This window comes from Monodon monoceros, unplaced genomic scaffold, assembly GCF_005190385.1.
Source record: "Monodon monoceros isolate NGI ecotype Baffin Bay Population unplaced genomic scaffold, NGI_Narwhal_1 Super_Scaffold_16, whole genome shotgun sequence".
NCBI lineage: Eukaryota > Metazoa > Chordata > Mammalia > Artiodactyla > Monodontidae > Monodon > Monodon monoceros.
In genome coordinates this window covers 56,787,194-56,815,140 of record NW_021703772.1, presented here as the reverse complement: position 1 = coordinate 56,815,140, position 27,947 = coordinate 56,787,194, and the positions used below count along the sequence as shown (strand labels likewise).

Below are 27,947 nucleotides of genomic sequence, written 5' to 3'. Positions count from 1 at the left end.
ATCATGAGGGTAAAATCAAAACAATCAAAAAAATTTAAACACCTCTAGCCTACAGTCAGGGATCCAAAAGCCCCACCCGAGCCCGGGCATCCCTCTGCCCCTGAAACCCATCCGGGCCCTGAGTGCTCTTGGTGCCCTGAAGCGAGGGGTGAGCCCTGGACTGCGCTGGGGCGGGCACAACTCGTGAACTTTTGTACTCTTGTGTGCTGCTGTCGGCAAAGCAAAAATAATGAAACTTTGTGATATGTTTGTAAATGATTTCGAGTGACCCCTTGCCCTGCCCTTCACCATTAGTGCGCCGGCCCCAGCCCAGGGCAGCTCGGTGCCTGCAAGCAGCGCCTGCCTTGGGGTCTGCAGCAGCAGCCAGACGGAGAAGCCAGCCGGGCTCAGGGCCCTGGAAGGTAAATGCGCGACTTCTTGGAGAACTAGCTTTGTCAGACAACCTGGCTTGCCCTGACAGTGGGCAGAAGAATGAGCAGAGGATATTCCCTCTTGCCTCTTTTTCTTCTGCCATTGAGGGCATTTGCTCCTTTCTGGAAAATACCACTTGCTAAGGGAGTGGGGGTTATGTGGATCCGGAGAGGGGGGTAATAAAGCCGCCATTTCTGGGATGGATTATTTTTCTTCTTTTCTTTCTTTCTTAAGAAGACTGTCCTGACTCCTTGGCTTCTTGGTAACCCCGGCCCTGGTACAAGGATGGGGAACTCGTTGCTGCAAATTGCCACCAAGCGCTTCAGGCTACCTGAACCATCTCTGAAAGGCAGGGTGGCTGCGTTGGGCTGGTGGCGGCTCCGAGGAAGAGGCGGGGGCTGGCAACAGTCTGGGTACTCGCTCTGGGTGGAACCCGGAGGTAGTAACGTTGTCTATATATACCCTGTAGAACCGAATTTGTGTGGTATCCACATAGTCACAGATTCGATTCTAGGGGAATATATGGTCGATGCAAAAACTTCACATTTCTCCGCAATAGCCAGAATTAGAACTGGAGGCCAGAGGCAGCCGGCGGGTCAGTCGCCTCTTTCTGTTTTATTACCTTGGACTCCAGGAGGATTGTCTGAGCCTGGTGACATAGAGCAGCCTTCTCCTGGAGAAGCTCCTCACCTTTAAACAGGGCCCCCTGTGTAAAACCCTAATTGGTTGCATGAACGCAGGGCCAGAGGGTTAGGTTTGGGGGCACTGGGGAGCAAGGTGGGAGTCCAGGTCGCCCCAGCCCCAGGTCTGCCCTCCAGGGGCATAAAGTTGGAGGGTGCCCAATGAAGGGCCTCATTGGCCGTTACTGCCATGTGAGAAGAAGGTGAGCTGGGCAGAAGGAGTTTAGGGTCCTTTGGGGTCCATTTGGGTGAGCTGGGGGTGCCCTCACCACCTTCCTGGGCTACCCTTCAGCTGCCCTGGCTAGAGCATCACGGGGGCTTCTTGCCATACCAGCAAGGGCCAAGATTTGGCTGGAAACACCCCGGCCTCGAAGAAAGCTTGGCAGTTACTCATTGCCTAATTTGATTCAGGCCAGCCAGATTGTAGTAACTTTTGGGTGACCCTGATGAAGACAAAGCCGGGATTCGGCCTTTGTATGGCAGAGTCCCCGCTCCGCAGGCTGGGCGGGCGGGAGTCCTGCCTGCCTGGGGTTCTCTGCCCAACTCAGAAGCCACCTCTTCCGCCCACTTTTTGATGCCATGCACCCTGACAGATATGAGGATTCATTCCCCCTTGAACTGTGCCCATTTTGGGGGGCTGATTACAGGCGGGGTGAGTGGCGGGGGCACTGGAGGTTAGCAAAGTCAGTGGCAGACAAAAGCTGGGGTTACCTGTGGGGAATGAGGATGCTGGGATTAGAACTACTTTAACATCTGGCAGGGGCCCTCAAATGTGCCACGGCAAGTCACTTGATTACACGTATGTTATTTAGTTAAATTTGTGAAAATTATGAGATGCTCACCAACCCGGTGATAAACTCACTCCCTCGCTATTGGCTGGTCTGGTCACATGGCCACCAACTTTATTCAGTTGACAGCAAGTAGGAGGGCCCTATGGAAGGAGAAAAAAAGACAACACGAGAAAAATTAGTATTTTCTACCTTCTGAAATTAATGGCCATGAGTTCGTATATGGTGAACTCCAAGTATGTGGACCCCAAGTTTCCTCCGTGCGAGGAATATTTGCAGGGTGGCTACCTAGGCGAGCAGGGCGCTGACTACTACGGCGGCGGCGCGCAGGGGGCCGACTTCCAGCCCCCGGGGCTCTACCCACGGCCCGACTTCGGTGAGCAGACCTTCGGAGGCGGCGGCCCCGGGCCCGGCTCGGCACTGCCCACGCGGGGTCACGGGCAAGAAGCCGGCGGCCCCAGCGGCCACTACGGTGCCCCGGGAGAGCCGTGCCCCGCGCCCCCGCCCCTGCCCGGCTCCCGGGCCTGCAGCCAGCCGGGCGGCCCCAAGCAGCCGCCCCCTGGGACGGCCCTCAAGCAGCCGGCCGTGGTCTACCCGTGGATGAAGAAGGTGCACGTGAATTCCGGTAAGGCACGGGCCCAGGACCTCTCAGTCTCCACCCCAGCCCGGCGGCCTGGACCCCGCGAGGGGGTGCGAGTGGGTGGGGGCGTGTGGGGCTTCAATGGGCGCCGCAATTACTCTCTCCATAAATTTTTATAGCCGAGGGAGCAGGCCGGGACCATGTGGCTGGCTGCTTGGCTCTGGGCGCAAAAGGGGGTGGAGATGGGGGGGGGGGGGGGGAGGACTCCATTTTCAGAGCGGAGGGAACGCGGTGGAAGAGGGGATTTCCAAAATGCCTGGGAATGCTGGAGCGGGAGGTGGGCTGGGGAGATGGGGGCACTTTTGGGGATCCCCGCCCGGGAGCCCAGGGGAGCAGGTGGGTCCGAGGGGTTGGGTGGGAGTGAGAGTGTGCGCCTGGGAGGGCGGGCGGGCGAGAGGCAGGGAGTGGGCCAGGAGCGCGCGGGGAGGGCCCGGGCCTCGGGGCGCGCCAGGAAGTGAGCGGCTGTGGCCTAATCCGAGGCCGGGCGCTGACCTGAGTGTTCGGTCTGCTTGTCTCGCAGTGAACCCCAACTACACCGGCGGGGAGCCCAAGAGGTCCCGGACGGCCTACACCCGGCAGCAAGTCCTAGAACTGGAAAAGGAATTTCATTTTAACAGGTATCTGACGCGGCGCCGTCGGATTGAAATCGCTCACACCCTGTGTCTTTCCGAGCGCCAGATCAAGATCTGGTTCCAGAACCGGAGGATGAAGTGGAAAAAAGATCACAAGCTGCCCAACACGAAAGGCAGGTCCTCGTCGTCGTCGTCTTCATCCTCCTCCTCCTCTTGCTCCTCCTCAGCTGCCCCTGGCCAGCATTTGCAGCCGCTGGCCAAGGACCACCACACGGACCTGACGACCTTATAGAAGTGGGGACCCTGGGCCCATCCCTCCCTGAGCTCCCGGCTGAGCCGAAGCTGCGGGGGCAGGCCGGGCCTGCTGTCACCTCCCTGGGCTCTAAGGTACTGTAGGGTGGACCTGGGACAGGCAGGCCTACCTCGGACTAGGTTAGCACCCTGCCCGAGGGTAGCCCCCTCCCTGGAGCGGGGATGGGGGGCGGGGGGGCGGGATTCTCTCTCTAAGTATATTATCAAATGGCAGGAGCTACTGAGAACATAAAACCTTGGCGAGTCATTAAACTCCTGAAAATCTCCGCTGTTGGATTTTGAATTTGCAAATGAAGGTTGGATGCTTTATCCCAGTGTGAATTTGAACATCCTCCCCATCCCCCCCGCCCCTCCAGGGATCTTTGTGGTTTCATAATGTGGGCGTGTTGAGGCAGAAGGCTGGCCACCCTTGCGCTAGGTGCTTTCAGTGGAAGCAGGAGGGCTGGGCCAGGATTTCTGAACTTTCTGGGTTGTCTGTATAATTTCCAGTGTGAAAAAAAATTTTTTTTGCTCCCAGTGGCCCCATGCCCAAAGAAATGAGTCTAAGAAGGAAGTGCAAACGGGTTGTTGTATGTTTAGATTATATTTGCTTAAGTATTTATTTGTTGGGGAATTGGGGTGCAGAAATAACTGACATCTTATTGCCAAAAAACTTACCATGGTGAAAGGGGCTGGGTTTCAGGGAGCAGAATCAAGAGATGCGTGGACTTACTTCTGGCTGTAACCGGCATTTTGAACTCCACCCCCTCCCCACTCCCCGGAAATGTGTGTAGGGGGCCCTTAACCCTTCTAGAGGGAAGCAAAGGATCCACTCAAAGTTGAGTTCCTGAAAATATATTTCCACATGTGCTTTTCTCAGCACTGTGCTTACAACCAGTTCTGGGTGATTAAAGGAAAGGGAAAAAAGAAAGAAACAAATGGTCCAACATTTTCCTTCTGGGGAAAGAAAACAAAACCTCTGTGTTCTGGGTCATTAGATAATGACTGAATTTTCTGTTCCAACTGGATTCCAAATGTCCCCAAATACCCCATATAGCAGTATTTTATAGGCATTGGTGTATGGCCTGCCTATATGAGAGAGGGAATGTGCGTTGGGGAGAAAGTGGGAAGGTGAGGAAGTCTTGCTGTAAAAAATGAAAGAAAAACTAATTGAATCTAGAAGTCCACGAAAGTTGGTCTTAGGGTTTTTTCCCTAAGTTTTAATTTTTTAAAAAACAAATCTAAGGAAGTTTTCCTCAACCCATTAATTAGCAGAATTTGTGAAAGTATAAAAGTTTTCAGGCCCTCTCCTCTCCCTTGCCTTGAGAATAGTGGTTTAAAAACAATCGCTCTCAAACAACAGGGGAGATGTTCTTTAGTCATTTTTCTTATGCCTTGCCTGGGAAGGGTTCAAAGCTCACTTTTCTAAAATGTTGACCCTTAAGGATAAGGGAAAGAGTCAAAGGTAATGGCCAGAGTTCATAGACTCAAATGAAACAAGGCTTCAGAAATTTAAACCGCAAAGCCTCGGGCTCCAAAAAGAAACCCCTGGTTGTAGCTACTGAAAAGTCACAAAAGTGGGGAGGGAGAGGGGGTGAGCTTGAAAAGGAGATTCAGAATTGGGGCTATTTTTTCAGTGCTTGAGAACACTTTAGAAGATTTCAGAGGTAATTTTTAAAATATATTTAAGTGTAGGGGGAAAAAGACTTTCTCTACAGGCATATTCTTTGGTTCTGTGTCTCCTGAGAGCTGAGGGCAGGTATTCACTGGAGTCCCTAGGCTGAAATTCCACTTCTCTAAAGTGTCTTCCAAGCCTTGCTCTTTTGTATTAGACCCTAGGGACAGCTCTTTGTTCCTCCTTGGGGTGAGCCTGGCTCTCAGACTTGCACATGGCAATACTTGAATATCGCCACGTCGGGATATTAAAGATGGATATTCCTGCATTATTTGCATCATTGTTTCTATGACAAAAAGCACAGAGTTCATACATAGTCAAGACGTCTTTTTTCTGATGCCCTCACGTTGAGAAGCTGAAAAGGTATTTTACTGAAGTTCGGCTAAATTACAGAATCAGGTTCATCCAGAGGACAAATTTTCTATTCGATTAGCTGTATTTCAGCCAGGAGGACTGACCTCTAAACCCTTAACCTTTTGGACTCTAACTACCCTTCTCTTCTTTTTTTCCCCCTCGAACATGGAGAGCAGTCTTTGGATGTAGGATTTGAAAAGGGCCGCTATCCTTAGGCAAGTTGGAAAGTTGCTCAGATTCTTTCCTAAAACCCGAATCTGTGAATACATTGAACCTTCTCCTTGGGAGGGGGTAATATATATTTTCACAACATCCAACTACATATGTATTGCAAAGATTATTACATAGATTTCCCCCTTCCCAGAAGTTCAGGTTACTCACTCCAGCTTCAGACCAAATGCCAAACTACTTAACTGCCTTCACTCCTGCCCCAGAGGAAAGTCAAGAGGCATGTTTTGATGAAGAAAACCCAAGGTCCTTCTTAAAAATAGCCCCACTACTTTGGAAAGTAACTTAATCAGAGAAACAACTTGTTTGTTTATAAGTCTCACTTCTCCTTCTCCTCTTCTAGGGATTGTCTTTTGAAATGTTAATGGAGCCTGGATGGCCCAGAGGGCGGCCCTCAACCCTGAGGTCCCAATCGGACCCCAGCATCCATTTGGGCCCACAGGAGTGGGGCAGGGAAGAAGCAGGGCCCCCCAGTCACCTAGGGCAGGGAAGGAAATGAGTTTCCATCTGGGAACGTACTCTGGAGAAACCTAGATGTAGGAAGCCTCAGTGCCCATTTGCTTTTATTTGTTTCCAGTTTGTTCCCCCAAATATGAGCCAGAAGTGTTTGTTTTGAGTTTTTTCAATGGTATGTTGGGGTCGTGACTGGGGGGAGTGAAGTGTTTGGCGAGGACATTGCTCCTCAGACTCCCATCTCACTTTGTCCATTGCAGCCTTTTGTTGGGCGATGACATTGTCAGTCAGCCCCATGGTGTCTGTTCACACAAGATGCTTTTTTAATAGAATTGACCAATGTTTTGCTGCCACTGATTAAAGTATTATTTATACTAATTGTTGCCTGTAGTTTTGATGTAATTCATTGATCTATATTTGAAATAATAAAAGGTGTAGCGAAATCTCCCTCCTGTTTGGTGCCTCCACAGAAGCATTCTTCATTAGGTCTTCTAAAAGCTAACATCCAATATAAACAATTTATTATTTTCTGTAATGTGCCTGATGTGTGAAGGTTAAACTGTGTAAGCCTTAGCAGTTCTACCATTTTCCCCCTCCCCCATGCCTACACTCCCAATTTGGCCATCATATGTTGTGAGAATTGGGAAGCCTAAGGCTGGATTCAGGCTGCAGCGGGGTGGACATTATTTTTTAAAAGGAAAATAAGTACCTTCCCGGGCTAAAAGGAGGCTCCAGTTTGGCTCTCAGCATGGCCCGGATCAGCCCCAGGCCCCCTCGGTCTCTCTTTGTGACATGGTGGGTGAGAGAGATCTCCTGGACCCCCAACTCTGAGGGCGTGTCTGGTGCTGGGTTCTGGGCCAACCTGGGGCTGGCGGGTGGCTGCTCGGATCTCACCCCTCTGGCCTCCAATCTTGGGCTCCTTCTACTTCTCCTGTGCTGTTCAGCCCCACCGGGGCCTCCAGCACCTGCCCCTCCTCCCCCGAGTGCCCCCTCCGCCCTCCAGACCACAATAAACACTCCCCACTATAAAAAGTGGCGTGTGCTGTTTTTTTCACGAGGGCTTTTCTCGTCTTGGCTTCGCCTTGAGGAGGGGGCCAAGACAGGAGTCCCAAAATAGATGGGAGGGGGCCTTACTCGCGACAGGAAATGAGCAGAATGCATAAAATCAGACATGTGTCCTTAATATATGGAAGGGCTCGCCTCAGACGCGTGGACATGTGTATTTATAAGTGCGCAGACAGAAGTTTAAATATTCAGACACATTTTATGATTGTTCTCTGCCCGTCTTCTGGTTAATGGCTCCTCCTGTGCCCACCAATACATCAGTACGGTTGTGTGTATTGAATCGCGGGCAGGGATGAGGAGGAAGCGAGTGCACAGCCGAGCCCGCCGGAGTACAGTACAGTAAATCGGGACCCTCGGCAGACTGCGCTTCCCGCGCGCCCGCCATGTTGGGGAGCCCTCCCTGCCCCCCGCGCCGGGCTGGGCGGCCGGGGCTCGCCGCCAGCCGGGGGAGGGCCTTTCATAACCCGGAGAATTTTCAAAGTGCGAGGAAGATGATAAGAATAGATTTCTACAAGTCCCGACCACGTGATTGGTGAAATAATTAATTCAGCACGTCCCTTAAGAAACACGGAGTCGTCATTAATCTGCCACGCAAAGGGCTCTCTCCGACTTGGAAAGTGCAGGGATCCCAAGAATATCACCCGCCGAGGGGGGCCGTGCGGCGCCCCCAGCCCTCCACCCTCGGCCCCAGGCGGCGGGCGCGGGAGCGCGGCCGGCAGGTAAATATTTTCGCGACTTTTATTTATTCTGATTTAAATCCTTAATGAACTTAGCTGTCAGGCCACTGACAAATAGTTCCCTTTGCTTCCTGATTTGGAACCGTGCGCCGGCGAGAAGTTGTTAGTGGCTTGGATAGTGACCTTTGGTTCAGCAAAGCTTTGCACTTATGAAAAATTACTGAGAGCCGCCGAGTGTGTGTGTGTGTGTGTGTGTGTGTGAGAGAGAGCGAGCGAGCGAGAGAGAGAGAGGGTGTGTGAGGGTGTGCGGGGGGCGAGGGGCGAGGGTGCGCGCGGGCTGCTCAGAGGCGACAGGAGTAGTAAAAACCCGCCCGGCTGGGGGACGCGCCTGGCGCACGCGGGCCGAGGTTGCTCGGTCGCCTGTGTCTACCGGGAACAATGGTCGCTGTCACGGCATCTGCTGCCTATTCTTAAACCGGTGAGAAAAGGCCTCGGCCCTCTTTTCAAGCGAGGGTCGTAAATTTTTCTTTGCGTCATAATGGAAGGCTATAAAATCGAGTTGAAATTTTACCCCAGGCAGGTTTCAACCAACAGATAATGATTTCCGAGTTGCTTGTCCCACTACCCACCCACGCACCCACGCTCTGCTGCTTCTGTCACCCCAGCAAGGAGTTTGCCCCTCTTCCCCTCGATTTTTGTATCTTTAATTTGGGGAGAAGATCTAAAATAAAGACAGGGAGAAGTCCCCGCCGCCCGAGGAATGGGAGACTCTGGGGTGAAGGGAAGAAGCCTCGGGGGAAGGGAAACGGGGTTGGGGGAGAAGAGGCCAGGGTGAGAGGCAGGAGCTGTCTCTCCCGCTGGCTCCAGTTTCAGCCTTTTTTCTCCTGCACTCCAAGGAGCTGCGAGGTCCCACGGACCACTCCACTCCCACCCCCTTACCCCACCCCTAGCTTGCCGGAGATCTGTGCTGGGGGCAGCAGCGGGCATTCTCCTCCAGCTCGCAACTCCGGCCCTGATGCCGGGGAGGAGGGCCTCTCTTTTTTTGCCTCCTTCCCTCTAGTTGGCTTTGAGGATGACATCGGCGAGCTGGGGGCTGTCTGCGTGTGGTGGTTGTTTTGGGATTGTGTGTGTTTTGATTTCTTTTTTGGTGTGTGTATATTTCCCCGTCAGGACAGAGACAAAGTTTCCTCCGTTGTGAATTATACATTCAAACAATAACACATTAATTCAATTATTCAAAGATGACAAATGTTTATGTGCTTTGCAAGTGACTCTGGCGCAGATTCTGGTCGCTTTCTCTGAGCTGCTTGCGTTTTTTTCTCAATGAGAATTGGCTGCCCTCCCACCCCCCAACCCCACCCACCCACCCACCCCGACATCCCCTGGTAGGCCCAGAGAGGAACCCACAAAAAACCTCCTCAGCCCCGCCGCCAGCCCGGCAGCCAACAGCCTCCCAAGGCCCGGGCTTGGCGGGCACCGGCCCGGGCTATTTTATCAGTGTGACAATTGCCCGGGTTGGTGTGATAAATCATCGTAAGTAATTCCTGAAAGGGTGCGAGGCTGTTGGGGGCCGGGCGAGGACTGTAAATCTTTCCGGTTTATTGCTCTATGAACATATGCTCCGATTGAAGAAGGCTCAGATCCTTTCCTGGAGACAAATTCCCGCAAAGCAGCCCCCCCTCTTTGGCTGGAGATTAACACTTACTGCGGGCCGGCTGCTCGGCCCCTGGCGGGAGGCTAGGGGGCGGGGTCCTCCGGGTGAGGGTGGACTGGGGGCACCCACGGTCCGACTCCAAGAGGCGCCCCGAGTGGGCCTCCAGCCAGGCCCGGCCGGGTGAACAAAGGAGGGGCTCGCTGACAGGTCTGGGGGCTCGATCCTGTGACCTGTTCTCCGGGACTTGCCCGTGCTTCTGGAGTGGGAATGCGGAGGATCTTACCCCCTTCTCCCTGGCTCTTCCGCGGCTGCCGGGCACATTCGCCTTCGCCTGTCCGAGACCTTGCAAGTGGCGACAGGGCATCTGCTCCGTGCCCGATGCCGCTAAGAAGCAGAGCTGGCTATGAAAGCGAGACTTCGGGGATGGAATGGACACCCCCAGATGGTGCGGGATTCCGGGGTGCGGGCCGAGCTGGGGTAGTGCCGTGGGGCTCACCGCAAGCCGGGAGCTGGAGGCTGGCTGCTCGCCCTGGCCGGGAGCTTTTAACTCTTCTTCCCGCAGGCAGAATTGTTACCGTAAATTCCACCCGACCACTCGGAGAGTGCTGGAAACCTATCCTGATTTAATATTTCTAAAATAGAAGCTCCCTCTTCTCCCAGATAAGCCCAGCCAGGACTGATTCGCAGACCCCCTCGCGTTCTTGGAGGCGCCGCAGGAAGCGGGAAGCCGCGGCCTGGCGGTTGCTGGGCCTGCGGGATCCGTGGGCCCTGCCTGGATCTGGAGGCGCACAGGTCGCGGCAAACAGCGACTCTGCGCCTCGGCGGCTGCAGGCCGCTTAGGACCTGGGTGGAGTTCGCCAGACGCAGAGAGGGGAGAACGCTCCGGGTCTCGGCCCGTGCTTCTGCGCCTTTTCTGGCTCTGGAAGTGTAGGCTCATCGGCCGCGTCCGCGGAATGAGCCAAGGCCCCAAACTGTGGTGGTGGTGAAGAGGAGTGTTCCTCGGGGTGACCAGCCTGGTCTGTGAGCTGGAGCCTCTCACCTTAGGGCCGGAGCCTGCACTGTGCCACAACGTAATTGCCTCCCCGGGGAGGGGAAGAGCGGCGCTTCCGACTAGGCTGCGCCTTGCCCGGGTGCTTGAGGATGCGGAGTACCGGGCGCGGCCGGGGAGCTAGGCGAACCCTGGGCCTTTGATACTCCACAGCTGCCTCCGGAGACGCCCGTAAGAGAGGCAGCCTCTAAAATTTCCAATCCCCGGACCAGCCTGATGGAAGTCTGGGCCAGGGTCAGAGGTCGTGGGGGAAGAGACTCTCAGCGCTCGCATCCCACTGCCGGCGGCCAGGCTGGAGCTAGGTCACTCCCGAGCCGCGGGATGGGGGCTTTCCTTCCGCCCCATACCCACCCTTGTCTGCCCAAGGGAAGGGACCGCGAGATCCCACGTTTCCTGCCCCTCCTCCCAGCCCCCAGGCCTGGCTGCGCTCCGGGGCTGGATGGCGTGAAAGTTTCAGCCTCAATCAGTACAATCTTCCCTCGGGGTCACGTGAACAAATATGCTCGCATTTGAAGGCAGCGTCTGTATTTGCCGACTATGAGGGGGTTTCCGGGGCTCTCTTCAAATCCAGAAAGGGCCACATTCCGAAAGGAAAACAAACCCCGAGCTCTGGGGGGCCTGGGAGGGCTGGGCAGGAACCCAGGAGTGGGTGGGGGCGCGGGTGGCAGCCGCTCTGGGCCTGGGAGCGGACAGGCGGGCGGGTGGACCGACGGTCGTGCAGCGCAGGCAAAGCCGGCGCGGGGACTACGAACTCGTTCTTCCTGCGTTTATTGGTAGCTGAACCTCAGTCTGGTTCCGTTCTACCGGGAATTCCGTATGCTCGGGTATATGGCCGAGTCTTCGAGCGCGCAAGACCAGGGTTGGGACAGTGTTGTCTGCAGACAAAGGGGGGAAGGCTAGCTCTGCCCCCCACTGGCGCCCACTGTGAGGCCGAGGACACCAGGTTTATGATAAATTGGGATCCAGGTAAGCAACTGCATGACAAAATGAAATCTTCGGGCACGGGGCTACTTGCTGCCCTGAGTGGGATACTAAATATGATTTATTTTGTGTAATCTGTGATTTTGATGATTGCCATTGGTGAGGCAGCACTCGTAGACCTAAATACACTTCTACATATACATCCAGGACGGTGATTGATCGTAAGGAGGTGAGCTTTGTGGAGATGCTTCCCGCCTACCCAAAGGTTAGAAGGACACACTACCTTGCCAGGCTGGGAGGGTGGCCGGTGGCATTGTGGGGGGAGGTGGCAGTTTGAGGAGAGGGCTGGTGAGGAGGGTGGGGGCTGGAGGAGGTATTTTGGGGGTAAATGTACAGTTATGAGAACGGGTTGAAAATGAAATGAATAAAAAGAAACTTTTTTTTACACTGTCACTGCCAAAGTAAGATGGAGCATCATATTAATTCCATGTCTTGAGCCGCCTGGCTGGGTGCAGGCAGGTTGATTTATACGTATTTAAAAGAAACTCTGTGGCCAGCCAGCTCCCTGCATTGTTCTGGGAGCTAGCTCCACATACGTATGCCTTTATCTCTTGCTGTTGGCTTAATATTTTTTTCTTGCGAGGTTAAAGTGCTATTCCATCTTCTCCCCCAAATTCAGTAGAACCCCCAAACTACCCAAAAGAGTTTGGGAGGCTCCTCCCCCTCACTAATCTGGTTTTTGACTGCGATAGTGGCAGAGAAAAGGTTTAGGGCTTCTGGGTCCTTCGCCTCAAAGAACCCAAAATGATAAATCATATTTTGGTTCCTGCATCCCAGACATCCTTTTGTTTATTGTGTCCTGTGGCTCCTGGATGTGGGAGGACAGGACAGGTCATCCTGGGTCTTTCCCCGGGGCCAAAGCCTGAGAAAGCCGCTCCATGAGTTGGAGTGAGCGTCTCCATGCTCCTGGGAGCCGCAGGGCAAGGCCAGACTGGGCCTCTGTGGGGAAGGGACCCAGAAAGCAAGGCACACTCCCTTAGCCTAGGTTGGGACGGGCCCCAGCCGGAGAGGGACCGACTTCCAGGGGTGTTGCCATCAAAGGAGAGCAGTAAAGTTGTTTTGTCAGTCTCCAGCGCTTGGCTCCATCAGAACTTAAAGTCGCGGGACATTTTTCTTCTCTCGCTGCCTTGGAGCTGCGCGCCTGCCAACTTAGTCAGCTGAATCCAATTACTGTGAGCAGCATTTCATTTGGCCCCATGGAGCACTCACTTATAACTTCCCCGAAAATTTCAATAATCTGCACCAAGGCTCCCTATTCAAAAGACTTTTCCTGGTGGGGGATGGGGTCTAGGGCCAGGTCTGCTAGGGACCAGCTCTTCCTTGACAGCTCTCAGACGGCTCTCCCTCCCGCTTGCTCACCCAGTTCCTGGCTGTGGAAAGGGTACTTGAGGCTGGTGGCCCAGAGCCAGCCGGATAAAGCCTGCGATTCTGGGCAAGCAGAAGGCTGAAGTTGGTTGGGACCGTGCTGGGTGCTGGGTGCTGGGTGGGCTGGGGAAAGAGCGCGGGAGAAGATGGTGGGGGCTCTGGGTAGCCCAACTTTGGCCACCTTGGGGTCCTCTTTACTTTCCCCTTCCCAAGCCTCCTGCGCCCAGAGTGCACCGAGCACCCCAGAACCCCCGGGAGCAAAGTTACCCTGTTCCTCCGCGGCTGGGAAAAAAAAAATCTAGCTACAGCCACAGGGAAATCACGGCACCGGGTGGCCTCCCAATTTAGCCCTTCTTCTGAGGGGAAGCTCCTAATTTTAAAGAACTCTTTTTTTCCAAATAAATAAATAACCAAGCGGCGAAAGTTGACGTCCGCTCACGTGAATGTATCATATAAAGTGGCTTCGGGACCCGCTGATCCGGTCCGAGGGCATGGGTGCATCGTGCTTCCACCGAGCAGCCCTCCGGGCCGGCTCAGTGGAGTGGGGCCCCTGGGTCTGGGGCTGGCTGGGGAGCTGAAGCCCGGGCGCGGTGTTAGGAGCCCTACCAGTACGGGATCTCTCCGAGGCGCTTCCGTTGGGTGTTCATTAAGGGGTGAGTTATTGCCGCCTGAGCCAAAGGTCACTTCAAAGGCTTATGGCTGCGCGCTCTGGTCTTTAGAAGGGCCCTGAACGCTTTGTGTGGGGCTTTCCCGGGCGCAGTTTGGTGTTTGCGAACTACTGAGTCGACTAATTGGCACAGGGCAGATGCAAGAGGGGGGATTGCGTCTCTCCTTTCACCTGACCGGGGCGGGCACCCACTGAGCGCAGGCAGTGGTGGGCAGCTTGGTCTGTTTTGGGGTGAGGTGGAAGGGATGTTTGCGTCTTAGGCGGTTTGCAGCCCAAACTCGACCCAGTTGTGGGCAGCCCAGGCCAGGAATGTGGTGGGTACCTACTGGAATAAAATAAACTGAGGGAAATCATCGGAGATATAATGTACAAACCAAGAAATAACACCCAGCTCCCTCTTCACTGTGGCTGCCTGCGGGAGCCTTGACTAGGACCCACCCAGGCCCATCTACATGTCCACCCTCCTTTTCTGGTGCCCTGTGCTGTAGCTTCCCTCCCATCCTAATCCTGCACAGTCCCTCCCTTTAGCTCCTAAGAGGGGTGGGCTTGGCCTGGCAGATTGGGGAACCTGGGGCGTTTAGGGCTTGTTTGGAGTAGGAGAGGAAATGACTTCCCTGTGCCTCTGACCCACTTGGCTCACCCCCTGCGGAGGCTCTGGCCCTTCCCTACTGTCCTGCCTCCCCCTTCTCCCATCCAGTCAAGGATTTTGGTGTTAAAAGCCATCTGCTCCCCAGGAGCCAACTGAGTCTCCTTTCTGCCAGTAAGAAGGTGCCTGGAGTGGCTGCGGACACCATGTAAAATAGTGACATTGATTATGACACCCTTAAAGGGAGTAATGCGTCTCTGCATGTGTTTGTAAGAAAGAACTGGCTGCCACTGAGAGTTTTCCATTTTGTTCCAGATCACCTCAACAGAATAGACTATCAAAAGGAACCTGAAGAGCCTTCAAAGAGTTAGAAACAAAATTTGAAAAATCTCTCTCTCACACACACACATACATTGTGGTGAGTGGTGTGATTTTTAAAAATAATTTCCACTACATTTCCATTTGTCCTGCAACTCAAGGTAGCCATCTCAGGATTCATACATCAAGACATAAAACAAAGGGCGGCTTTGAAGTGGATCACCTCAGTGTGAACTGCCGCCGGTTACATGATAACCGATCATCGGCCTTCAAATTTATGGCGCTTTAATGGGGTGAGCCCAGTGCCTTAAATGCAGGGCGTATTACATATTAAGTTATCTGGGCTAAATAAGAGTGATTTAGAAGGCGCGTCCAGGGCTTCCCATAGGGCAGAAGAGCTCTGGCTGAGAGATCGGGAAAACGTGGGCAGAAAGCTGCCTCAGCTCTGCGGTAAATACATCCTATTCTGAGCAAACCCAAAAAGTAGTAGTTTCGAAATGAAATCCCGAGGTAGTAAAGCCCACAGAGAGGGAAGAATCGTTGCTAGGTTCCAGTGAATTAATGGGGATGCCCAGCAATATTGGTGTCCGCCATAAAGAGATCTGTGGGTTTCCAAGGCCCTGATTTAGGCAAAACAGAGAGAGGAACCGAGGCCAGGTCGAACCTTAGAAAAAATTGAGAGGAACAGAAGCAACCGTTACTCCAACGCCTCCCCCTTCTCTTTCAAGTCGCACGGTCTAACTCTACCCGTCCGGGATTTACGACGATCGCGGCGCTAGTCACAGCCCAACAACTGCAGCCGTCTCTCTCCCCAGTCCCCTCGGCCTTTCCGCCGCCACCGCGGGCGGCGGGCGAACAGCGCGGGGCCGGCCTCCGCGCGTCCGGCGAGCCTCCCGGCCTCCCGAGGCCGCGGAGGGCGGCAGGTCTTCGGCCCCCGGCCAGGCTACGCACGTCCCGTCCCGCGTCCGGCCGCCGAGCAGAGCTGCTCCGAGAGGCCGGTACCGGCCACTTTATATAATCCCCCGGCTCGCGGGGCGCGGGGCCGGGAAAAGTGCGGAGCAGGGAATTCTTTTGCTGCGCTTCCTCCTACGCGGAGCCTGTTTTCCACTTCTGAAAAGTGCCAGGACTTGGGAAGTGTTTTTCTTTTCATTCCTTACTGAAGCGTTTACTGCAGCCGTGCTCGCAGTCATAAATTTTGCTACAAACCACAATGACAGGTGCATTGATATGCACCGTGAGAGCTCCAGCTGCTTAATAACTCCGTCCCCCGGCCGCTGTGAGCGCCTTTTATTTATTCGGTATCATATTTAGGTATTGATCCCGGGCAGAATTAAGTGCAGTCAGTGAGCAAGCATCAGGGTTCGGCTGATTCGGAGGCGCGGCGGGTGCGGCGGGCCACCACGGCCCGGGAAACGGGCGGTGGTCGCTCCGAGGCCGCCTTCCTTCCGGCTGGGAACCGTTTGTCCTTGCATTCCCGGCCTGCGGTTGGGCCTCGGAGCTGAGCTGGGCAACTTCCCGGGACCACGAGAAAGAACCAGCCAAACCCCATTTGGTGCCCCTTCCCCAGGAAGAGCCGGGGATGGCGCCGGCGGGGTTCTGGGGAGGCTGCCTCGGCCGGTGTTCCGGGCGGGGTGGGGGGGCCGGGAGCCGGGGGGGGGGGCTGGTTGTAGGGGGGGAGCAGGATTGGGAGGTAGAGGGCAGGAGGAGAGGAAAGGGCAGCTGAGGACTTCGAAAACCGCCCCTCCCCCTACGCGAGTTAGTCTTCACCCCAAGGCATTTGGGTCGGGGGCCCAAATGAGCAGAGGTACCAAAGGGTGAGAAAAGAAAGCCTTAAAAGGGGGGGGGGGATCGAAAAGATGAGCCACTGAACAGTTGACCATTGTCCAAGTGATTTATGACCCGTTCCTGCTTCTTAGGTTCAAGCAGAGTTCACAAGGAGTAGTGATTTCTGGAAAGAAATAAGCTTTTTTAAAAAAAACCAGTTTTGTGACAATATCCTTAGGTTCTGTTTTAGGAAAGGTGACTTCTTTGGAGCTCTACATTTTGGGGTGGGGGAGAGGCTGCAAAGCCCTTTTCAGTGAGGAGAGAGCTACTGCCCTTGCCTCTGGGAAGATGGACATTTGGGTGGTGGATCATCACTGAGTGACCCTTGAAATTCCTTAAGACAATGAAAACAGAAGTGGGAGAACAGACTCTGTGCTTATTCATGGAGCTGCCCAGTATTTGCACTTTTGAGGTACATGCACAGAGCTTTGTCTAGGAGTATGCCATAGGAACAAATATATATGTAAAGCTATCTGTTTCAAAGACTTGGTCAGTTCCGAAAGAAGCTATTTTAATGTGACTGGTCTACCTATCAAGATAAACTTGGTCACCCTGGGAGGCAAGAGGGGGGATGTTTTGCTTGCACTGCTGTAAATGGAGTGACAGAAACAGCAGCGAGTTCTGGTGGTCTGAGTGTCAAATGTGACCATTTTGACATCCAGAGGGACCAAGGTTTAAGACTGGAAGCAGGATCCCAGAAAAGTCCAGAGATTTAACCAGACTCGGAGTACATGTAGTCCTTTGGCCTGTGGGCAAATACATACAAATATTAGTCACAGGATGAGGATGTAGCTGTCCATTTAATAGTCGGTAACTTTAATGGTCAGAGAATGACACAGAAAATGAATGAAAGATTAAGACCAGCTTTGTTTGGTAGATATCCTAATTACATAAGTTTAAGAACAACAACAGAAACTATTCCTAAAACATTACATCCTAGTATTCTGTTATTCCATTGAGAAGGGTCTTTCTCTTATCAAGATTAATGGCGTATTCGCTTTTATTTGAAAACAAAATGGGCAACTATACTACCAAATAAAGGCTAATATGAAGAATTTTTAAAAATTGAGTTAGGCTGTTTGGTGAAAGTATAGGGGAAATGAGTAAATGGAGGAGTGGTTTTAGTACTAGTGGTCAAATCCATTAGGCTACATAAGTTGTCTAGATAATGTGGTCCATCATGATGTCCCTGATGGAAACCAGGGAGTTTGGGGGAAGGAAAGCTGCCTGAAAGATGAGATCAAGAATTCAGACCTGGGAGCTGACCTATGAGTTTTCTTTATCAAGCAGATGAAAGTGGTTGAATGGTATTAGTTATACTTTAACTCATTAGGGGCTTTCAGGAGAAGAGGGGGGTGGGTGAGAAGGTAAGCCCCCCATCAAGAGTCAGAGGACACAAAAGCGGTAGAATTTTTCTTAGTTTTTTTTTTCCTTCTTCTTCTAATTCTGGGTCCATTCATCATGCCAAGAGAGGTTCTCTCATTGGTTGTAGAGCGGGTGGGAGGTGGGGTGGAATGGATGATCCAGAGCAGAGGTCAATAGTAGTATCTATTTATACAATGGATGCAGGATTAAAATGATAGAGTTATAACATAAAGCATTTTTCATTCGCCCATGCTCCATGCATTTCAAATTCTAAATCTCTTCACTCATTTCCAGTGGTATCCATTTAAAAGTAGTGGAGGACAAAGTTAAGCATCTAGAAAAATGTAGACCAAAGAGAAGAAACTTTTCTAGCCTCAAAATAAGTCTGGGAGTCTTTAAGTCCTCTTCTTGGCTTTTATCTCCTAGTAGATTTCACAGTGCTGACCCATGAGCTAACCGGCCAATTCTTACCCAGTCACCGGAGAGTGGACTATCTGCATCTCCGTGAAAGATGCTGTGATTTTGAAACCAGGTGGGGGAGATACTTTTTTTGAGAGCTCTGGCTTTTCTGAGTGTTATAGGACTTTCTTTTGCCCATCAAAACCCTGGGATGACCTAATGACTGACTGATCCATTCACTCATTCACTCATTCAACAAGCAGTTACTGCACTTACTACATGTGGTGCGCTGGGCTGGATGTTAGGAATACGCAGGTGAATAAGACACAGTCCCTTCCTGCAAAAAGCTCAAAGTCTAGTGGGAGAATCAGTCATTAAAATGCATCAGGCCATAAATGCTCTTCTATGTAGTTTCAAAGGCTAAATTGACAATCTTGGAGAAAGAAAATTGTATCTGGAAAAAAAAAAAGCCCCTTCCCTTGGATAAAGGAAACTCTTTTTTTGTGTTTATGAGAAATTCCTTCTGACTTTTCCAAGGGTTCAAATAAGTTGAACTTTATAAAATCTCAGATCCTCCTATTATTAAGTTGGTGGGAAGCAGAGAGCCTGGGCTAGTCCTTCTATACTGACTGGTCTTGCCAATGACAGTCCCTCTGGGGCCTCTCATTTTTCTTCTTTGCAGGTTGTCTGGAGCCTGGAGCTGCCCCAGCTCTCTCAGGATTTGGCAGACATTGGAGGTGGTGGTGAAGGAGACAGTGGTGGTCAATGTTATTTGAGCAGGGTCAGCAGGCCCCGGAGCTTCCTGAGTACACGATGCAGAAGGCTGCTTACTATGAAAGCCCAGGACTCTTCGGAGGCTATGGCTACAGCAAAGCTGCTGACACTTATGGCTATAGTGCCCCCCATCAGCCTTATCCACCCCCTGCTGCTGCCAACTCCCTGGACACTGATTACCCGGGCTCCGCCTGCTCCATCCAGAGCTCTGCACCTCTGCCAGCCCCAGCCCACAAGGGGGCTGAACTCAATGGAAGCTGCATGAGGCCTGGCGCTGGGAACAGTCAGGGAGGTGGGGGTGGCAGCCAGCCTCCTGGTCTGAACTCAGAGCAGCAGCCACCACCGCCCCCTCCTCCCCCACCAGCCCTGCCCCCATCCTCGCCCACCAACCCTGGAGGTGGAGTACCTGCCAAGAAGGCCAAGGGTGGGCCCACTGCTTCTGGCTCCTCAGCCACCATCAGCAAGCAGATCTTTCCCTGGATGAAAGAGTCCCGACAGAACTCCAAGCAGAAGAACAGCTGTGCCACTGCAGGTAGCTCTCTGAGGGGGCTCATGCCTGGGCTAAGTCCCCCAGACTGACCCCAAGAGACTAGCTCGCCTAGGAATTAAGAGGCTCAGGGCTGGAAGTGCAACTTTGGAGGCCATATGTGTAAACTCCTCATGCAGAAAAAAAGTTTTTTTTTTTTGGCTGCGCTGCGCAGTTTGAGGGATCTCAGTTTCCTGACCAGGGATTGCAGAGATTGAACCCGGGCCACGGCAGTGAAAGTGCCGAATCCTAACCACTAGACCACCAGGGAACTCCCTGTTCTTTCTTTTTAGTGTCTCTGATTGTGGTCATATCCTTACAGTGACAGGGTGCTCACGTCCATTCCAGGCTGCTGGCATCATTGCTGGACATGTCTCATAGTTACTCATAGACAGCTCTTCCTTATACTGCCCTAATATCTGCTCTCCTGGGCTGCTGGTCATAACTCAACTCCTTCTTCCACCAACAGCTCTTCAAAACTTGAAGACAGATACTATGATCCCCAAATCCAGGTGGTTATGTAGCCCATATCACATGATTCCCACTCGCTTAAATTAATAAGAACTAAAGTCTATGGAATGCTATGTTAAGAACCATGTTAAGCGCTTTACAAACGTTGTCTAATTTCATTTTCCAAAGAACGCTTTGAGGTAGGTATATGACAAAACACCCATCGGGAAACTGTTAGAGATAAGTCACTTGCCCAAGATAACAAAACTACAAAATGGCACACCTGGGGAATTCTCTGGCGGTTCAGTGGCTAGGACTCCTCACTTTCACTGCCGAGGGCACAGGTTCAATCCCTGGTTGGGGAACTAAGATCCCGCAAGCTGTGAGGCCTGGCGACCCCCACCCCCACCCCCGCCCAAACAATAAAAACAAGAACAACAAAAAACAAAACCAGAAAAACCCCAAATTACACACCGGAATCCAACCAGGGTCTGCAAAGAATAACCATGGGACTCTACTTAGCCCACCCCAGCTCAGTTCTCCCCATCCCATTAAATCCCTAATGTGGAGGCACATATCCTAAGGGAAGAGGATGTACTCTGAAACAGGAGCAGCCTTGGGTTTTTCTCCCTGGAAAAGGAGACCCTGGAGTTGAGAATATTTCCCGTAGGTCCATTTAGGGGGTGTGGAAGAAGACAGGTAGGGCCAGGAGCTCTGAGGCCTTCTGCCTCTCTGTGCTCAGCCTGTTTGGTTCCTGAACTTTTCTGGCCTTGCGTTCTCTGATGTACTTTATCTTCAGGTAGATGAACTTGCTCCCAGACGCAGGGCTAGCTTGAGGCCTGGGATGTAGTTAGCTTGTTGTCAGCTCTCTGGTTTGCCTGCTGCTCTGTGGGGCTGCTGCTCGTAGGGGGAAGTGTCTTCAAGTCTTTAAGTTCCTTCTCCTTCTGCCCCTCCTTCTCAGCTGCACACCCAGGCCCTCCCTCCCAGGAGAAATCCATTTGTCTTCCCAGGGAGGGAGTGGACAAGCTGCTGAGAGGTGGCAGGGGTGGTGGAAACCAGGGCTGAGGCTGCTGCTCCTAGCATTGCAGTATTCAAAATATGCCCAGCCTGGTCTTGGATCCTCTAAAACTCTGGGGCTGTAATTTTATGGTTTGTCACCTCCCTGCATTTGGGTACTGAGCTCATGGGTGCAGCTGAGCTGGAGTGAGGTGCCAGGATCTCCACCCTCATTCGGTGCTTGGGGTGCTTTGCCCAGGAGCCAGACTCTGAGCAAGGCAGTTTGGGGCTGCCTCCAACCGCACCCCCCCAACCCCCTTCCCAGCTGTAGAGGCTGGAAGGACTGTTCAAAAAAGTCTGGCCCTGCTTTGACAGGGGGGATGGCCTTACCAGCTGCTACTAGTCTCTCATTAAACTCCTCCTCAGCCTTTGGGACGAGATGATGGGCTAGGCTGAAGGGGAGGCGGTGGGCAGAATGAGTTGGACTTCAGAAGGCAGATGGGAGTTTCAGGTGCCACTAATAGGTAGGCCTGGGGACTTTGAGCTCTTGGAATCTCTTGGAATCTCACCTCTCAAACGCCCCTCCCCCACTCCAGCCGTGATTAAGGTGGTGGGAGGGAGGGAGGAAGAGGAAGGAGCCTGGGAAGCACCTCTCTCCGGCCCAGGGTGTCCCCACCTCTCCCGCTCAGCGTCCCCTCTCTCTCCCTCCTTGCCCAGGAGAGAGCTGCGAGGACAAGAGCCCACCGGGCCCAGCGTCCAAGCGGGTGCGCACGGCGTACACAAGTGCACAGCTGGTGGAGCTGGAGAAGGAATTCCACTTCAACCGCTACTTGTGCCGGCCACGCCGCGTGGAGATGGCCAACCTGCTGAACCTCACCGAGCGGCAGATCAAGATCTGGTTCCAGAACCGGCGCATGAAGTACAAGAAGGACCAGAAGGCCAAGGGTATCCTGCACTCGCCGGTCGGTCAGTCCCCGGAGCGCAGCCCGCCGCTCGGCGGCGCCGCGGGCCACGTGGCCTACTCGGGCCAGCTGCCACCCGTGCCCGGCTTGGCCTACGACGCGCCTTCGCCGCCCGCCTTCGCCAAATCTCAGCCCAACATGTACGGCCTGGCTGCCTACACGGCGCCGCTCAGCAGCTGCCTGCCGCAGCAGAAGCGCTACGCGGCGCCCGAATTCGAGCCCCACCCCATGGCGAGCAACGGCGGCGGCTTCGCCAGCGCCAACCTGCAGGGCAGCCCGGTGTACGTGGGCGGCAACTTCGTCGACTCCATGGCGCCCGCATCCGGGCCCGTCTTCAACCTGGGCCACCTCTCGCACCCATCTTCAGCCAGCGTGGACTACAGTTGCGCCGCGCAGATTCCCGGCAATCACCACCACGGACCGTGTGACCCTCATCCCACCTACACAGATCTCTCGGCCCACCACTCGTCTCAGGGACGCCTGCCCGAGGCCCCCAAACTGACGCATCTGTAGCGGCGGCCACCGGCCGGAACTCGCGGCGCGATTACCTCTTCTGCTTGGGTGGCGGGGGGTGGCGGGCGGGGCCCGCGGGGCAGCTCGGTGACCCCCGCCCTCGCTCTGGCCCGGTCGCTGTCTTCCGGTCTCGGGCCAACAGCGGCCGAGGCGCAGGCGTCTGGGCCTCCTCTCCAGGCTCGCCCTGCTTTGGGTGACTCGCCATAAATCAGCCGCAAGGATTCTCCTCTGTAAGCCTGACAGTGCCACATAACTGCGGACCGAGGGACTCTAATCTGGTAATGGTGTCCCGAAGGTAAGTCTGAGATCCATCGGCGACGCGCCCTGCAGAGGGTCCAGAACCCGGAGAGTCCGGGCATGGCCCGCGTCTAGTTTAGTTGCGGAGACCTTAATTTATATGCTTCTTCCCGTCCCGTAAAGATTGCATCGGACTCAACGATCTGTATTTATTATTTGAAGCGAGTCATTTCGTTTTCCTGATTATTTATCCTCGTCTTAATGTATTTATGTGTATACCTGTAGAATTCTCCAGCCGAGCTTAGGAACGCGCTCCCAGGCCGCGGGGGCCACATTTCACCTCTTTAGTCCCCTTGGTCTGAACTAGTTGAGAGAGTAGTTTTGAACAGTTGTAACCGTGGCTGGTGTGTGTAGTTGATGTAAAGGATTAAGACCGCAAATTGTCCTTCACGGGTAGAGTCAGGCGGCCCCATGGCGTGGCATGACACCCGTTATTCTCTTCCCAATAGCCACAGCCCTCGCCACTCGACACAGTTTATTGATTTCAAATTGTCTGGTACTATTTGAACAAATATTTAGAATAAAAAATTTTCTCAGTCTTAAGTGTATCTGTGTTAATCACGCACACTTGCAAGTAGATCACTCTACCTTTATCTTGCGCACAATCCCGGTGGAAGGCCCCCCAGTAGGCTGACACTTTGAAATATTTTGTCCACTTATTTGGAATCCAGTACACAAACTGGTTCTGGGGATACTTGATTACCTTCCAACTATTGACTTTAGGTTGTGTGTGTGTGGGGGGAATATTTGAGGATGCAAACCTAGAAATGTTCTGTGCGGGATGACCTGGGTAGGGTGTTTCACTGCTGCCTGTTTTGCTGTTTCTATCGCCCTCCTTCTAGACACAAATCCACTTTTTTAGATTGCACTTACATTGGGGAGGCCAGAGCTCACTTTTCTGCGCTAAGTAGTAAAAAATAAACTTTGAAAGAAAACTGACAATCAAAGACACAAGAGAAGTCATAAGAAGAACTGAGCTATGAAAAAGCTAAGATGCAGAAAAAGAAATAATCATTTGAAGCCATGCACCTAAGCTTTTTCTCTAGGAAATTCGGTCACGATTTTTTCCTTATAGAAGTCAGTAGTTCATTTCTCAAGAAGACAAACGGTCCCCGTGATGTAAAGTAAGAAAAGTTTCATTAATGGAACATAACAAGTATAAACACTTTGTTCACTCCTGCTTCTTTGGACAAAATGGGCAAAATGTCTTCGAGGATTTATAACCATTTTGTAAATATTAGCGTGGTTTTAGCTGGGGCGCACTACTTACCCCCGCTTCTCTAGAAGGAGGCACTCGGAGAACGCCTTCAGATAAGGTTCAATTCTTTTGTATTTCAGCAAAGTGGGCCCACGCATCTCTATTTGGTTTGACAAATAATGCAACTCCTACTACATCCCCGGTGACACGAGGTGACATTCCTATTGTGTGGAAATAATTTAACTTCTGATCTTCTGGTGGAACAACAATCGTTTCTATTTGGATGTTTGTGTTTCGCTAAATAGTGATGGCTGAAAATAATATTTAGTTTTCTTGTTCCTCTGTGCTGTTTTTAAAATGGCATGTTAGATTGGGGGGTGGGAGGGGATTATCCTTTTTGCTAAATTTCACTTCATCCGAGCAGGTTTAAAGTATACATGTTGTAGAAGTGTATCAACAGAATAAATGACTTCAACCGAAGGGATATTTTACCCACTTTCAAGGCTTAAAATTGTTTTTCTGTGAAATTTGCATCCATAGGCAGAATTTCTAATTGTCTTGTAAGAAATTATTTTTTAAAGCTATTAGGGAAATCAAAGAAGAGCTTGCTGCCTTGCAGGGATTACAACAACCCTTCTTAACTGGCTAAATATTAAACAGATGAATTGTCAGGCTGTTTAGATTCCGCCCGGTTTTCCCTCATCTCCTCTTCCCACCATAAATAATAAAAATACATAATGCATCATGGCTCCAGGCGTTTTCCAGCGCGGTGTGTTACCGCAGGAGTATCTGCTGAGTCTGCGGGTGTCTGCAAGGCCCCAAGTGTCATCTGCGGCTTAGCGTTTCATGGATTAGATTTTAAACGGTGTCTAGCCCGGCTGACATAGCCTCCTCTCACACTCGGGCTGAAAGAAGCGCGGGGTTGGGGGCTTCCTCTTCAGGCAGCCGCAGCCGCCCCTCGCTAGTGGGGTGGGAGTTCTCTTGGGACAAACCTGCGGTCCTCTCTCACCTCTGGAGAAAGGTTCCCTGAAGCTTCTGAGAGCCGCTCGGATGGATCCATTCCTGCCACTGGCGTGAGCGTCATGGGATGGCCACACTCGGTGGCTCCCGGCGCGAGTGCGGGCGGCGGCGAATCTGGGGAGGGCGCTTCCCGCGCGGCCGCCGACCAGGGCGAGAGCGGGGGCGCGCGCACGGCCATTTAAAACTTCATAAATTATAAACAAGCCGCCTTGGCCTTCGCCATAAATACTGCTGCTTTTGAGCCTGCAATTAGTGTTAGGAAGCACCGGAGTCTAAACACAACGAAACGCCCTCTGAAGGGCTCCAATGCCCGAGGTTGCAAACCTTTATTTCCCAGTGCCACCCCCTCCGCACCCCGAGGTTTGCACACAGTCGCCTCCTCCCCCGCCACCACCGGCGTTGTACACTCGGCTGGCTTCCCGCTCTGCGAGGGAAGGTCACAATAGCTGCTCTATCGGCGAAGGCGCCCGCCTCCTCCCTCCCGGGTCTCGGAAAAGCAGAGAAAGAAGAGTGGGGGAGGGGAGCCCTGGGCCCGGCCTGGCGCTCCGGGTCCAGGCCTCTCCTTCTCCCGGAGCGGACTGCAGCGGGAAGGGGCAAGTTTGCAGCGGAAGGAAACCGCCATCCCAGACCGAGGCTTCTTCCCGGGAGCGGCGCGCGGGGGGCCGTGGGGAGCTCACCACGGCCTCGAGGCTGCTGGCCTCTCGCTACCGGGCGCTGGGTCCAGGGCGCCTGGAGCAGCGGGTCTTCCGGGAGCGGCGGCGCCATTGTGCGCGCGGCTTCCCACGGGCCCCGCGGCGGGGAGGCCGCACAAAGGCGGCGCGGGGGCCGACACCGGCAGGTGGTGAGGGTCCCGCCTCTCTCCGGGCCTTGGGCTCCAGGAGGCTTTTACCTCGTCTGCGCAAGGGGAGGAAATGGCTCTCTGGCTGTGGCCGTGGCCAGCTCTGCCTTTGTCCTACAGAGAACGCTTTGAGGGAGGTGGGATCAGGGAGTTTGTGGGGGAGTCTCCTGGGACCTGAAGAAAGGGCTCGGGGCCTCAAGCCCAGGCCCACGTATGGGGGGTGGCGGTCATTCGGGAGCCCCTGGTTGCTCCGTCGAGGCAGTCAAACGTGAATTAAAGCAGCGCTGAGTTGAGGTAGCTGGAATGGCCAGCTGCAAAATGGGAGGTGGGGCGGGAAAAGATTTCGGCCGAGTGAGAGCCTGCCCTGGCTACGAGGAGAAACTCAGGACCCAGCCTGGAGTGGAGTCAGAAGACCCAACTGAGCTAGCCAGAGGGGTGGGGAAGTTGCTGAGGAAAGGCCTGAAGAGTAGTCCTGGCCCCTGGAAAGGTGGCAAGAAAGGGCGACTACACATTCTACCTCCTGGCTTTCAGACCTCAGCCTTATCCAGCGACCTGACAGAGAAGAATCCGCCTCTGATGGAATCATTAAGTTAACCCTCCATTTGTACCATTTCTTTGTACAGGCGTTCAGATGAGAGAGGGAGAGAATACAGAGCAAGTGCTTTCCCCTTGAAGCAACCCAAGCCTAGTCTCTATCAGAGACACATCAGCCAAATTAGTTTCCCAGGCCCCGGAGGGAGGCTGCTAACCTTGCTGAAAAGGAGTTTTTGAATTTCTATCTGTAAGGAGTATTAAAAAATAGTGATTAACTATACTAGCTACTCGTCCCTTCTCCCTCCCCCATTCTGTGCCAGCCAACTGACCCTTGAGTGAAGTGATCTTCTCAGCCAGCAGGCTTGGGAGCCTAGGCTCCCCATCTGTTGAGGTTTTTCATTAGGGAGGGTAAAGAGGATATGTGTGTGGGTGTATGTTTGAATAACAAAGAAGAAACCCAACATTCTAATAAAAAGTGTTTCTCTGCTTGACCTGGGGGAGCCAGAAGCTTGTTTACAGCATGAATATTCAAGGGACAGTCACAGGCCTTTTTTGACTTTATCATGAGAATTAGTTGAAACTTCCTCCTATAGACAAGAATGGGTTAATCCCAGTTAGATCCAGGAAGGTCCTCTTCATCTGGCAACTCTTGGCCTTACTCTGCTCCTTCTTTCAGAAACTGTAAGAAAAGAATAGGGCGAACAGAAGTTTATATTAAATAAAAATAGAAAGAGAGACAGAAGTCTCCAGTCCCCACAGGCCTATAGCCTGATTACTTCAGGGCACTGCAACTTCCCTTAGAGGGGCCTGGGTGAGCAGACCCATCCCTAGACACTTTGGGCACAGGGAGCTGAGACTGAGTTGCCAGCCACACCCTCATCACCTCTGACTACTGGCTCACTTAGACCTCTCTTGCAGAAGGCCGGGATGGAGAGAAAAAAGATAGGGTAGATGAATCCTCTGCACTTACTACACTGGTGATACTGGTAGTGGAGAGGATCATCACAGAGGATGAAATCTTAGTTATCATTGCTCCCTTGTATTCTACTCCAGCTACAAATGCCCTTATTTTTGGGGCTCAAAGTTGGTTCCCAATGGATTTTTATACCTGGCCCAAAGCCCATGCCTAAACACTTCGCTCAGGTCTCATAGTCACCTTGGCAAGTTAGGAAAGTACAAAGACAATTCAAAGACCCACTTTCAGGCCCGGTTCAGCCTGAAGCACAGTGAACAAAAGGTTTCCACACATGCAGGAAGAACCAAGGTAAATAAATGCATGTCCAGTCATTTGCAGTAGCAGAAGCAGGCGAAGGGTCCCCAGGAGATCAGCATGGTGGGAGATATGACAGAAGTCTTCTTGTCCCAGGTCTTGTGGCAAAATATCTTGATTGTTTCCTATATCTAGTCTGGATCATTGTTATGGAAGAATAATAACTGGAAAACCATTAGAATAGGATTTTAACATTAGTAAGAGCCCAAGGAGGAGATCTTAATTTAAATGAGGATGCATGGAGAACCCCGATACAAATGCAGTGTTTTTGCTGGGGAAATGGGGCTAAAACCGGGCGAAGAGGACCTGTTGGACCAGGGCCTTTTTGAAGGAACGGAGAAGAGTGTCCCTGACTTATGAGGAGACAGGGAGAAGGTCTTTTGATGGCTCTATTGTTCAGAGTGCTGCCTTACAAATACCACATCCCTCCCAACTTCCACAAGGGCCCAAGGGCCGAGGGAGCGGGAAACTGGGTCGCTTGGGCTGAGCTCCAGGCAGTGGCAGAGCCACGACTGACCTCCCTCACCC

The 27,947-nt window shown here is 52.9% G+C and overlaps 2 protein-coding genes across 8 annotated transcripts in view; both read left to right on the top strand.

The window, feature by feature from the left end:
* HOXD3 (homeobox D3) overlaps window positions 1–27,947 on the top strand; it is a 40,978-nt gene that overhangs the window by 12,474 nt on the left and 557 nt on the right. Inside the window, exons 1-4 of one of the 5 annotated variants that reach the window (XR_003793846.1) lie at window positions 3,454–3,478; window positions 18,072–18,174; window positions 18,724–19,347; window positions 21,505–22,557. Coding sequence is in view for 4 of the 5 variants with exons in the window: in XM_029224660.1 (XP_029080493.1) it covers window positions 18,807–19,347; window positions 21,505–22,262 (1,299 nt within the window). In the remaining variant the exon portion in view is untranslated. Of the gene's footprint in view, window positions 1–3,453; window positions 3,479–7,810; window positions 7,877–18,071; window positions 18,175–18,723; window positions 19,348–21,504; window positions 24,465–27,947 lie in introns of those variants that run through there. The other 4 variants (XM_029224662.1, XM_029224659.1, XM_029224661.1 and 1 more) reach the window with 4 other exon arrangements.
* On the top strand, window positions 950–18,159 carry HOXD4 (homeobox D4). Of its 3 annotated transcripts, none has more exons than XR_003793848.1 (3): window positions 950–2,504; window positions 3,040–3,478; window positions 18,072–18,159. XR_003793848.1 is itself a non-coding variant. In XM_029224667.1 (3 exons), the coding sequence occupies exons 1-3, from the start codon at window positions 2,084–2,086 to the stop codon at window positions 3,485–3,487; spliced, it is 687 nt and encodes a 228-aa protein (XP_029080500.1). In that variant the 5' UTR covers window positions 950–2,083; the 3' UTR covers window positions 3,488–5,908. The 3 variants fall into 3 exon arrangements, 2 of the variants coding, with proteins under 2 accessions (XP_029080500.1, XP_029080499.1); XM_029224667.1 differs by lacking the exon at window positions 18,072–18,159 and having other exon boundaries at window positions 3,040–3,136; window positions 3,319–5,908; XM_029224666.1 differs by lacking the exon at window positions 18,072–18,159 and having other exon boundaries at window positions 3,040–5,908.